At 53.1% G+C, this 12587-nt stretch overlaps 1 protein-coding gene across 5 annotated transcripts in view; it reads left to right on the top strand.

Moving 5' to 3' along the window:
* Positions 1-12587, top strand: part of ZDHHC3 (zinc finger DHHC-type palmitoyltransferase 3) — a 60419-nt gene that overhangs the window by 21604 nt on the left and 26228 nt on the right. For all 5 annotated transcript variants that reach the window (XM_061128839.1, XM_061128837.1, XM_061128840.1 and 2 more), the window contains exon 3: positions 10728-10852. In XM_061128839.1, the coding sequence (XP_060984822.1) occupies positions 10728-10852 (125 nt within the window). The remainder of the gene's footprint in view (positions 1-10727; positions 10853-12587) is intronic.

Here is a 12587-nt window from a genome sequence, read left to right on the forward strand (position 1 = left end):
CCAAGCTGTGCAAGTGGCTATTGCGTGTCTCCTACCCTGGTATTAAATCCTCCGTTCCCGCTCATTACTGTGTGTGGGAAAAGCAAGAGAGTGCGTTATTTGATAAAGACCTCTTGTGGCTTAATTGTCTCAGTAGTGGGACGAGTGTGTTTAAATTAAGAAAGGGATGGCAGTGGCCCCAGCCACACAGATCTCGTTTCTTTCTGTGAGTCCCGGGGAAGGCACAGTGAAAGGGCTGGGTCCTTGACTAGTTCACTTCTTGAAGGGCTCCACTTCCTGCTGGTTCGGGGTGGGGGGTGGGGGTTGGGGTTGGAGGGTGGATCGTTAATCCGTCCCTGGGGAGAGCTGCTTGCCCCTCGATCACAAGTCAGTGCCTGGCCCAGATGGCACCTCTGCCCGCACATGCGCCTGGGGAGATGGCACACACTGGCAGGCAGGGGCCTGCGGACCCAGTGTTAGCGCTGCTCATGGGCTTGCTGGAACAATTGTCACCTGAAGGGAATGAAGTATAAGGTTATAAGTGCCCCAAACACAAGGGTATGAATGGTTTTCCCAGCAGCATCAACTTGACCATACTGGAAACAGCTTACGGGCTCATTCACAGATTTTCCTGATGCCCTTGCTATTGGGGACACAAGACTAAAAGACATTATTCGTCTCAGCTTATAGTTCCGGTGTCTGCTGGGCCCCAGGCCCGCTTCCTTCCCTCATGGTGCCCTGACAGGTGAGGTCCACCTGTGTGATGAAGGCTGCGACAGAAGGAAGCACGAGTGGGTGTGGAGGAGTGAAAATCCACCAGCCTGGGAAGGGGGCGGGGGGCTGCCTGGAGGAGGCAGCCAGCTCCAGCTGATCAGGCCAGCTCTGAGCAGAATCGTGGACAGGGCAGGGAAGGTGGAGGGTGTGGGGGCGTTTCCGGCACGGGGAGTGCAGAGCGCGCACAGAGACACACGAGTGCTGGGGTGTGCTGGTCTGGAGTGGAGAGAACCCAGGAGGATGGGTTTGGGTTGGTCACGTGGCCAGAGTACCAAGGAAGTGGGGTAGGCGTGGCATAATGGGGGCCCTCAAGAGCCCCTGAGGATTTGAAACACTGGAGTGATGAGCTCAGGTTGTCACTGTACAAGGATCACCCTGGCAGCAGTGAGGGGGATGCTCTGGGGCGGGGTCAAGTGAATGCCGGTGCATGTTGGGTGCCTACCATATGCAAGGTCCTTCTGAGCAGCCAGCTCAGCTGTGAGCAAGGCAGACCGCGGTCGCTGCCCTCCCCCCCACCTCCCGGCCTAGGGTGTCGGGCAGTGAAGGACAAGCGAAGGAACAGGGCAATTCCAGGAAGCGAAAGGGGCTTTTAAAGATCCAGGGGCTCTGGTGGATGACTTTTCTGGAGGGAAGCAGGACCGTTAGGAGGAAGGTGATCTGAGAAGGGCCCCTGAGGCCTGAGTGACATGAAGCAGTGCTCAGAGGCCCAGAGGCAAGAGCGTGGTCGGCACGTTTAGAAACAGGACTCACACCAGGGTGACCAGAGCATGGTGAGTGGGGTGAGAGGGGCTGGCAGAGGCGGGGAGGGCTGCGGAAGCCAGGCCGGGGAGGGCCTGTGGGCCTCGTGAGAACCTTGGTCTCTCTCGTCAATTCAGTGAGAAGCCATCCGAGAGGCATGATGTGACCTGGTTTTGAAAAGGGTACTGCCTGGCTTGCGATGGGGGGAACTGAGGTGGAGCCGGGAGAAGCAGGAAGCTGAGAGCTATGGCAGTGGGCCACGCAGGATGTGGTGGCGGCTCAGACCAAGGTGGGAGCAGTGAGGTGGGGGGAAGAGAAGCTATTGGACTCGGAATATGTTTGAAGCCATTAATGCTCAGGTTTGCCTGCACATTAGAATCCCCTTGGGCAGCTTTTGAAAAGTACTGATGCCGTGGGCCCGCCCCCAGAGATTCTACTCTGATTGGGGTGATTTAACGCTCCCAGTCGTCCCTCCTATTCAGCCAGATCTGAGAACCACCAGAGTGGCAGAAGGCATGAGGGATCAGGGAGGGTGCCTTCCAGAGTCTTGGCCAGAGCACCTGGGAGATCTGCTGGTGCCCCTTGTTGGATGGGAGAGCCCGGGGAACAGATTTTGGAGGAGAAAGTAAGGCTTCTCTTCTGGCCAAACTGCAGGTGTTACGTGTAAGCAGGGGTGCCAGGTGGGCAGTAGGTAGCCAGGTCTGGGGCTGGTGGGGATTAGGGGTCAGACCCTAGAGTATACAGGGAGGTTACTGGCTTCTATGAATAGAAGGCGTTGGCTGTCAGGCGGGAGGGAGAGGAGGCTTCCGCCCTGGCATTCCTGCTGCACTCACAGGCGTGTGTTCTTTAACCCCTGCATGGTGCCCACCCCCACCCCCCCCAAGGTCTTCTTCAGTCTGGCCCCGTCAGTCAGATGCAGGAGAGAATGAGCCTCACTGGCATGTTGCTTGGCTTCCAACCCCAAACCCTTGAGAGCTGGAGTTGCCATATCCCAGACACCACCCAGCTTCTCAGAAGTACGTCTTGCCCTTGGCCCCAAAGAAAACTGGACAAGCAAGTAATAAAGCCTCTGTCAAATAAATACCTATAGCCGTAAGGGGAGCAACTCAAAGCATGTCCTGCTGACGTGCCCCGTCTCAGGCTCCTCATGCTGCTGCCTGCCTGTCCCCACTCCCAGCAGGTGACATCTCATGTAAAACCCTGCATGCAGAAGAGAGACAGGTGGGCTGCAGAGCCCCTGGGAACACCCCCACGCCAGGTTCCAAGGGATGGAGCTGGAAGCCCAGCTCTCACCTTGAAAGTAGACAGTAGGGGCTTCTTATTAACACTGCAGGCAGAGTCTGGGTTTAGAAAGATATCATTTCAGGATTCTATGGAGTTTCCTATAGAGCTATATTGTTTTGTAAGTCAATTCATGCTGTGTGTAATTTTTCAGAAAAGTTTATGCCCAGAGGTTATAAACAATGTATCATAATGTATACATTGTATATTGGTCAGAAAAACTTGCATCCTAAGGCATAAACAGTGTATAACAATGTATGTATTAGGTATCATTTTGGTTTGTTAGTATTACTAGTAAAAGAAAACAAAGAAAAAACCCTCCTACAGCCAGTTACTGGTGCCACTTTGAGCTCTGAAGTTCTTCTTCCAAATGTAGCATCAGAACGGGTCGCAACCACTACAGCTTTCTGGACCATGTAGCAGTCACTTACTCCAATGTAGTTGTAAACAGGTCCGCAGAGAGCTTGAACAGAAAAGGGAAGAAAGACATGACCTGGAGGCGGAGCTCCCCTTTGAGCAGTGGGGTGAGAAGGCTGGGCCTGTGAGGAGGGAGGCAGGTGGACAGAGGGCCCGAGCCTCCCTTGGCCACTGTGCTGGCTGGAGCAGGCGGGGCTGGCGCACACGTCGGACTGGTGTTTGATCTCAGGTGCCCACTCCGTGCCCTCCCTGAGGCTGAGCCATGTCCTCAGAGGAGCTCTCTGTGTTCCTAAAACACTTCAGACGTAGAGAGGTCTGGAGTGGCGCCACTGGCCCGGAGGAGGCCGCCCCTTGAAGACAGCCCAGACACCAGCTCTCATCTCGGCCCCTTCTCTCTCCCTGTCCCATCCCACTTTCACCACCCGTCCTTTTCTTGTTAGAAGTGCTCATCCTGGGAATGCTGGAATCCTCAGGAATCCTGAAGGATTCCGTTTAAAATTTAGTTCTGGGGGTCCTGGGGGTCCAGTGGTTAAGAATCTGCCTGCCAATCCCGGGGACATGGGTTTGATCCCTGCTTGGAGGAGACCCCCACGTGCCTCGAGGCAACGGATCCCCGCGCACCACAGCCGCTGAGCCCGCACGCCATAGAGCCTGTGCTCCTTGGGAAGAGAAGCGCTGCAAGGAGCGGGCTTCCAGGGTGGCGCTCGTGATAAAGAACCCACCTGCCGGTGCAGGAGGCATAGGAGATGCGGGTTCGACCCCTGGGTCGGGAAGGTTCCCAAGAGAAGGGCATGGCAACCCACTCCAGTTTTCTTGCCTGGAGAATCCCCTGGACAGAGGAGCCTGGCGGGCTGCAGTCCATGGGGTCGCACAGTCAGACACGACTGAAGTGACTTAGCACACACACATGCACACACTGCAGTGAGAAGCCCCCGCACCACAAAGAGGAGGAGCCCCTGCTCGCCGCAGTTAGAGAAGCCCGTACACACACAGCAACGGAGACCCAGGGCAGCCAAGACCGTAACTTCAGGTCTGGGACCGTGTCTGTCTCCCAGCAGATGCTTACAGCTGAGAGTTGATTTCTTTCTGTCCTGTCTTCTGGAAGCCCAAAGCCAGGTATACTACATGATCACAGCAGTTGTGGCAACCTTAGGATCAGTTACCTTTTTTTTTCCCCCCTTTCTTTCTTTGGACCTAATTGTTTATTATCCTCCTCATAAATTACCTCAAATCTGAGATTAGAGAACAAGGGGACTAGAAATCAGTTCTGTTTAACCACATCGTGAAGGGAAAGAAAAGTCCTCTGTCTGCCTGCCGGTGCCCCTCCCTGCCTTTGGACCCCGCCCTGTGAACACCTGCTTATGAATGGACCTCACCTGACTCTGAGACCACCGCAGGCCTGCCGCTGGAGTTTCAGCCACGGAAACTGGAATAACAGGCCTCACTGCGGTGTGCGGCTGCTCGTGCCTGCTGGAGTCTCTCTCAGTGAGCTTAATGAGGGTCTGTTTCAGGCTCGTGCTGCAGCAGAATGATGTCAGGCCCGTGGAAACATGGGACGAGAGGCGCGGGGCCGCCCCAGAGTGCCGTGTGCCATGTGTGGGAGCTGAGTGCCGGACGCAGCCAGAGAGGGGCCTTGCGCACTTGGCCCCCAGGCACTGGCACTTTCCCTGGGTGGGGTCAGGGACTTGCCTCAGGGTTCGCTTGAGGAGGGCGCTACATTCTCCTTCGTGCCTGGCGGTCTCATACCTGCCGCTGAGTAATCCACAAACGCCAGCTGGAAAATCTGTCTAGCTCCAGAGGGAAGAGGGTGATCCATGTGGGGGTTACCCCCCGCCCCCGCCTTTCTGTGGAGGAGACAGGTGGCCTTGCGGCGCAGGCCGGGGCTGGTCACCTGTTCCTGGTAGGGGCAGAGATCCTGCAGGGGCTGCGATCCCGTGGGTCCTGAGACAGTGTAAGCAAGTCTTCGTACTTGTTGCCTGAGATGAATGGTTGGTGCCTCTTGGTAACCTTTCTCCTCCGCTTTCCAAGTGTGTCCTTTTTATATCATCATATTATCCTGCATACTGATTAAAGTAGGCCTTATCATTTGGGGTCTTGTTTCAGTCTTAATGTTTGTCTAGTGAGACAGTTCTCAGCAGGGGAATGGTGTTATGGCATCAAGGCAAATCAAAAATCTCTTCGACCAGTTAATAGAAATATCTAATGAATACATAAATTGTCTTTTGATGATTGTTGTTCAGTCGCTCAGTCGTATCTGACTCTCTGCAACTCCATGGATCTTTCCCAGTGTCAGGGTCTTTTCCAGTGAGTCGGTTCTTCACATCAGGTGCTCAGAGTATTGGAGCTTCAGCTTCAGCATCAGTCCTTCCGATGAATATTCAGAGCTGATTTCCATTAGATTCTGGACGTGGGTCTGAATCCTGCTTCTGCCACTTAGTAGTCACGCGATCTCAGAAAACTGCTTAACTTTTCTGCCTTAGTTACCGGGTCTTTAATATGAGGAATATCATAGTCTCTCCCTCATAGGTTTATTGTCAGAATTAATTGACTGTGTACAGTGAAGCCCTTGGAAGTGTGCCTGACATAGAAGCAATCAATAAATGTCTGTTATATCATCACTATTAACTCGGCTTGGATTTATTGCGGGCTTGCTCCCTGCCAGGCCCTGGGCAATTCATTGGGCTGCAGATTAAAGACATTGTCTCTGTCCTCCAGGAATTTACAGTCATGTAGGAGAGATCAGTGCATAGTTAAATGATAGGTGTTATGAGACAAATAGAGGCTGTGGTAGCACAAAGGCGGAGTGATGGGCTCTGTCCCGGGTGTAGCCTGGGGCCGTTTGAAGGCAGAGGGTGTGGTCCAGGTTTGGGGCAGGCGCAGGGCCCCCCTTGTGGCTCAGGCGGTAAGGAATCTGCCTGCTGAATCACGAGATGCAGGTTCGATCCCTGGATCTAAAAGATCCCCTGGAGAAGGAAATGGCACCCCACTCCAGTGTTCTTGCTTGGAGGATTCCGTGGACAGGGGAGCCTGGTGGGCTGTAGTCCACGGGGCCACAAAGAGTCGGACACGACTGAGCGACTAACACACAAGCCGGAGGCAGGGGCGAGCCTGAGAGACGAGGGGGGGGTGCTGACTTGGGCCCCTGAGGGCACAGGAGGAAGGCTTGGAGAGCACCGAGCTTTGGGGTCGTCCAGGGCGTGGGAGGGAGATGGCATTGAAGGGGTGGTTCAGGGCTGGGTCTCAGTGACCTTACCTGGGCCATGCCCAGGAGCTTGGACTCTGTACCACGTGAGGGCTCTGGGGAGCCAGGGAAAGCTTTTTTTAGGCAAAGGGAAGAACATGATCAGATTCATGTTTTAGAAAGTTGACTCTGGAAATCAGTTAGGGGGAGGCGTAGAGGTGAGGCTGCCGGATGCAAGGGAGAGCCTGGAGGCAGGCAGACCTGGGGACTCTCGTATCTGGGATACATGGTGATGGGGCTCAGCTAAGGCCGTGAGCATGGCGTGGAGGGGAGGATATTGGAGTCAGGGCGTAATACGGGGCCACGTTAACTTGGTGGAGTGGGTGGGAGTTTGGGGCGGAGGGTTAGAAGAGTTGAGGAGGACTAGTGGGCTTCTACCCCCAGTGACCAGGCAGATGGGTGTCCCATGGGCCAGGAAGGGGAGAATGGGAAAGAGAGTTTGGGGAGGAAGTGGTGGGGTCAGTTCTAGCAGGTTGAATTGGGAGGAGGGGAAGGGGTGGGATTATTTTGTCTGAATGCTTTTGAACAACCAGGTAGAAACACATTCAGCTGCAGAGGAGGTCCGAGCTGGAGCTGGTGGCCAGGAAGGTTGTCTGGGGAGTGCAGGATGAATGGGGATGAGGGCAGCTGGCGGAGCCCGGAGGAACACCCAGGTCCAGAGGGTGGAGACCCCGAGGGCATGGAGCAGCCACAGGAGAGAGACGGGGAGGGTCTGGTAAGAGAGGGCGGAGGACTGACGTTTGGACTTGGCCACAAGGGGGTTGCTCGTTGACTTGGTGAGAGCGGGTCCCTGTTACGGAGGCATTAGAGGCCAGAGAGCGTGAAACAGTCTGAGATGAGCAGAGCGCAGTGCACACAACCCCGGAGAAGCTTAGCTGTGACGGGGAGAGCGTGGAGTCTGCTCCAAGAGCTCAAAGGGGAAAGCTCCGAGGTAGACGGATGAGCCCCTCGGGGTCCAGGGATGGGGGTGGGGAGAGGAGGAGTCTGGAGGGGATTACTTCAGCAGCCTCAGTTTCCTCTGACATGGAAAGGGAAGTGAGTAGGGATCGAGGAAGGTACTGGAAGTTTGAGCTAGCCACTGAAGGGAATGGATGATGGAGTATCATGCCTCCTGCCCCCAGATTCAAATGGATTCCACTGCAGGATGAAATCTGTTTTAGACGCTTATGAGCATTTTTTATGGGTGTATAGATTTTTTTAAAAAGTGTTTGTAGCTTACTATGTGAGCTTCCTACAATGCAGGAGACCCGGGATCGATCTGTGGGTGGGGAAGATCCTCTGGAGAAGGAAATGGCAACCCACTCCAGTACTCTTGCCTGGAAAATCCCATGGGAGAAGCCTGGTAGGCTACAGTCCACGGGGTCGCAAAGAGTCGGACACAAATGAGCAACTTTACTTACATGTGAGCTTCCCAGGTGGCACTAGTGGTAAAGAACCCGCCTGCCAATGTAGGAGACGTAAGAGACACAGGTTTGATCCCTGGGTCAGGAAGATCCCCTGGAGGAGGCCAGAGCAACCCACTCCAGTATTCTTGCCTGTGAAATCCCATGAAACAGAGGAGCCTGGTGGGCTACCATCCATGGGGTGGCAAAGAGTCGGACACGACCAAAGCGACCTAGCGTGCAGAGCTTGTTATGTACAAGGAGAAAAGACTGGAAGACCACACTCCAAAATGTCAACAGTCCTAATCTTTGGATGATAGAATCTGAGGGGTGGGTTTTCCCCGTTTGCATTTTCTCTTCTCTCTGCATTTTTAAAAGTCATGAACAAGTATTGCTTTGGAAATGAGGAAAAGACGAGTAAGTTTTGCTCTGCTGAGGTGCAGTGACGTGGAAGCTTTGAGCCACCCCTGTGAGATGTAAGTGGCGGGTGGACGAACAGGGTGTTTCTTTTAGTGCACGTGTGACACCTGTGGCAGAAATGTCTCAGCGGGCCTTCCAACTCCGCGGAACAAACTTCCTTACCATGAACTAGTACGTTCTGAAATCTGCGGACATGAGCCCAGGAGAGCCTGTTTGTTTGTTTTTCAAAGAAGGACAGAGAAAGGGAGCAAGGCGGATCCCTCAGCTCTGGGAGTGGTCCAGCTCATCTCTAGCTCTGCGAGGGAGGCTTCCTGGGTGGGGGGGTCTCGCCTGGATGGGAGTATGCCTTCAAGGAGATGTGTGCAGAGGCAGTTCCATGGAGGGGAAACCTTTGGAAAAAAGGCTGTGCTCTTGAATCGATGTTTCTCTGGCTGGGGTCTGGAATAGCAGACGGTAACGAGAAGACCAAAAGACAGCTCCAGGTGCCCTTGGTGGTGTAAAGCTCTTGTAGCCTTTATGGGGGGAGAGGGGTCTCCTGAGGTTTACAGCAAATTCTGGTGGCAGGGACCTTAAATGCTGGACCTGGGTGGGGGGCTGAAAAAGCGACTTTCATTTAGGAAAACAGCCCCATTGCCTCATCTCCTTGGGGAGACGATGTTCCTTAGTGCTTTTCCCTCATACACGTGACAACAGTGACTTCCAGATGTGGTTCTTTGGCTTCAGGATCCATGAAAGGTCACATGATTGCCCAAACTCAGTTGCTTTTTTACATTAAAGAGAATTTAAAATACAGTCCTCTCGAGTTCCGTGCAATCCTTCTTCCTGGGTCAGCGCCCTTCCCAGGCCCCTCTCAAAGTCCATCAGGGTGGTCTGGGCCCTGGTTTGCCTCTGAAGACTTCCAGACCCTGACGCTCCACTGGTGCTTTAAGGGGGACCCTCAGCTGTCTCAGGATGAGACACCTCATAGCATCTCGGTTACATAATTCAGGAAAGTTGCTCATACTCCTGCTTTGGATAGCTCCTTCCTGAGTATCTATTTTTCCTGGTTTTTCAAATGAGTTTTTTTCCTTATTGTAGAAGCCACATGTTCATATTAGAATATTTAAGAAATATAGTTAAAAGTTAATAAAAAATTACTGTGATTTTACTACATGAAATAACCATTAATACTTGGCACACACGTGTTTCTATATTTGTATATGTGTGATCTTTACCAAAATGGGCCTGTAATCTACATATTGTTTGAGAATCTACTTTTCCCTGTAACAGTCTATCATAGATGTTTCCTGTGTCAATAACTGTGTACTTTTATGGCATATTTGATGTCAACTGCTGGTTGTTCATTCATGTCCAACTCTGCGACCCCGTGGACTGTAGCCCACCAGGCTCCTCTGCCCATGGAATTCTCCAGGCCAGAATAATGGAGTGGGTTGCCATTCCTTTCTCCAGGGGCTGTTCCCGACCCAGGGATTGAACCTGGGTCTCCTGAATTGCAGGTGGATTCTTTTACTGTCTGAGCGGAGTCCACCCAACTGTGTCCTAAATGACATTGTATGTACCAGGTAGTCCTTGCCTACCAAAGTTTGTTTGCTTTTAAAATTTCTGTGACGGGCTCTTCTGGCATCTGACTGTATTTTGAAGACCAGATTTTTTTTTTTTACTTTTGAACTTTTAGAAAAAATTAAAATGAAATACTTGAGACAGTCGAAAGGGTATCAAGGATAATATGATGACCACTCATGTGTTTATCTCCCAGCTTTGTAAATTAAAAAAAAAATTACAAAGACAGGTTAGCCTCTATATGTCCCACCCTCATCCCCACTTCATTCCATTCCCAGCCTCCCCACCACCACAGAACTGATCATTTTCCTGGGTCACGTCTGGTTTTCAGCATCTTGGTGTGAAGAGCACATTGAATATTTGAGGGCAGTGGCTCACAGTTTCTTGTGGATTCATAAGAACTAAACAAAGATTACCAATCCATGACAACAGTCCTGAAAAAGAAGGAAATAACACTTGATTCCATTTTAAACAGAACCCAGTAACATTCAGAGCTGTGCATTTTGACCTGGGTGAACTGGACTGTTTGATGTGATAATCCCCAGTGAACATTCGCAAGAACTGAAGCAGTCCCTGAGAAATCTAATGTAGACCAAAATAGTAGTTGATGAGTCACATCCTCAGTGAAATATTTACTGGTACATAGGAGAGGATGCATTCAGTGAAAACAGTTTTAGTAAAATGGCAATAGAAGGTCATCAGGAACAATGTAACTGTCCAGTGTGGACAATTATTCACTTTTCCTAGGGTAATTTATCCCAAGGTAAATTCTTATCCTCGGTGTTGGCATAACTCTGAACGGAATCCACATGTTGTTGGCATGAAGATGCCCTGTCCCCGTGCGTGGAACTGCTACTTTCGAATGACGGCCGCCTCCGCGGTATGTCACAACCTAGGAACCCCTCGCCTGACCCTGACGTCTCTCTTCCTTACAGGGGGCAGTCCCCAAAGGAAATGCCACTAAAGAATTCATCGAGAGTTTACAGCTGAAGCCCGGGCAGGTGGTGTACAAATGTCCCAAGTGCTGCAGCATCAAGCCTGACCGAGCCCACCACTGCAGGTACGCCGTGCCCGCCCGGGCCCCCTCCTCAGCCCTGCCCCCCACCGTCGCCCTCACACTCCCCCCACCGTCGCCCTCCACACTCCCCCACACCATCACCCTCACACCTCACACTTCCCCCACTGTCGCCCTCCACACTCCCCCACACCATCACCCTCACACCTCACACTCCCCCCCCACCGTCGCCCTCACACTCCCCCCACCGTCGCCCTCACACTCCCCCCGCCGTCGCCCTCACACGCCCCCCCACCATCACCCTCACACCTCACACTCCACCCACCGTCGCCCTCACACTGCCCCCCACCGTCGCCCTCACACCTCACACTCCCCCCCACTGTCGCCCTCACGCCTCACACTCCCCCCACCGTCGCCCTCACACTTCACACTCCCCCCACCGTCGCCCTCACACTCCCCCCACCGTCGCCCTCACACTGCCCCCCACCGTCGTCCTCACACGCCCCCCAACAGGCGCCCTCCCCCACAGGGCTTCTGAAGGTGCCCCGCTCTGAGCACGGAGTGACCACTGCGACTCTCCCTCCCGCCTGTGTGCAGGCGGGCAGGGGTGGGAAAGGTGCTGGGTTTGGGCCCAGCACACCTATATCGCAGAGCTGGCTCTGCCACACGCTGGAGGGCCCCACCCAGGCCCTCACCCGTCGTCGTCTCCGCTCTGTGTCCACGTCTGAAACTGAGCGGATTCCTGCCCTTCCTACTTCACAGCTTTATACTGTATGAAGGGTGCTCAAGGGAAAGCTTTAGAAAGTCATTCTGGGCATGTCTAATACCTGACATCTCTGAGGGGCAGCTCCAGTTTCACAGAAATTGGAGATGTCACCTGCTTTCTTCCTGGCATTGAGGGCCGTGGAAGCACGTGGGAGTCCTCAGGGTGGGCAGGTCATGCTAATGTGGATGGCCACAGGGAAACAAAGGGGTTATTCTTGAATGAAAAAAAAGACTTTTCTTACAAACAAAACTTGCAGAGGTCTGACTGTTGTAGAATTCAGCCAAAAAAGGTGGTTTTTCCCTTTTGATTTTCAGACTTCTTTGTTCTTTTGAGTCTTCTATGCCAAAAAAAACCACAAAAACTTGTAGCTAGATATTGCGCTTCATCATGACAAGAGAACTTTAATGCTAAATTACAGAAATACAAGTATGTCACTTGGTCCATTTTTCACATGAGTGTGTGCGGGTGCTGGGGAGGGGCTGCAGAGGAATGAACCGCCTCTCAGTGTCAGGAGGTAGCGTCAGTCAGATGCTGTGGAAGCAGCTGGGCTTTATGAGAGGTCCGAGTGGTGAAAGGTGGCTTTTCTGTGTGGGCTGTGCTGCCCACCTCTTGGAGGAAGGCGGTCAGTCTCCACATCCAGGTGCCGTGGTTGGCTCCCAACACCTGCTATGTCCCGGGCACCTCAGCCCACCCCATCTCATCATCGTTGTTCCCACGGTCACCCCCAGAGATAGCTTTGCCATAGCACCAACTCTCCCTGGATGAGGAATTCAGGCTGTCTGTCTTTCCGTCTGTCTGAGAGAGCGAGCTGGAGCCCTTCCCAGCTCCTTGCCACATCTCAAGGGTAAGGGCCAAGGAGCATGGGCAGAGGCCATGGGAATTGTCTTCTGTCTTCTGTCGCTGGGTCAGCTTGTTTCTGAGATCTGAGATCTGTTTCTGAGATCTTTGAACCTAATTCAAAGAGGGAGGCAACCATCTAACCTTCTTCTGCCCGCCTGAGGCTTAGGAGGTCAG

This window comes from Dama dama, chromosome 24, assembly GCF_033118175.1.
Source record: "Dama dama isolate Ldn47 chromosome 24, ASM3311817v1, whole genome shotgun sequence".
Taxonomy (NCBI): domain Eukaryota; kingdom Metazoa; phylum Chordata; class Mammalia; order Artiodactyla; family Cervidae; genus Dama; species Dama dama.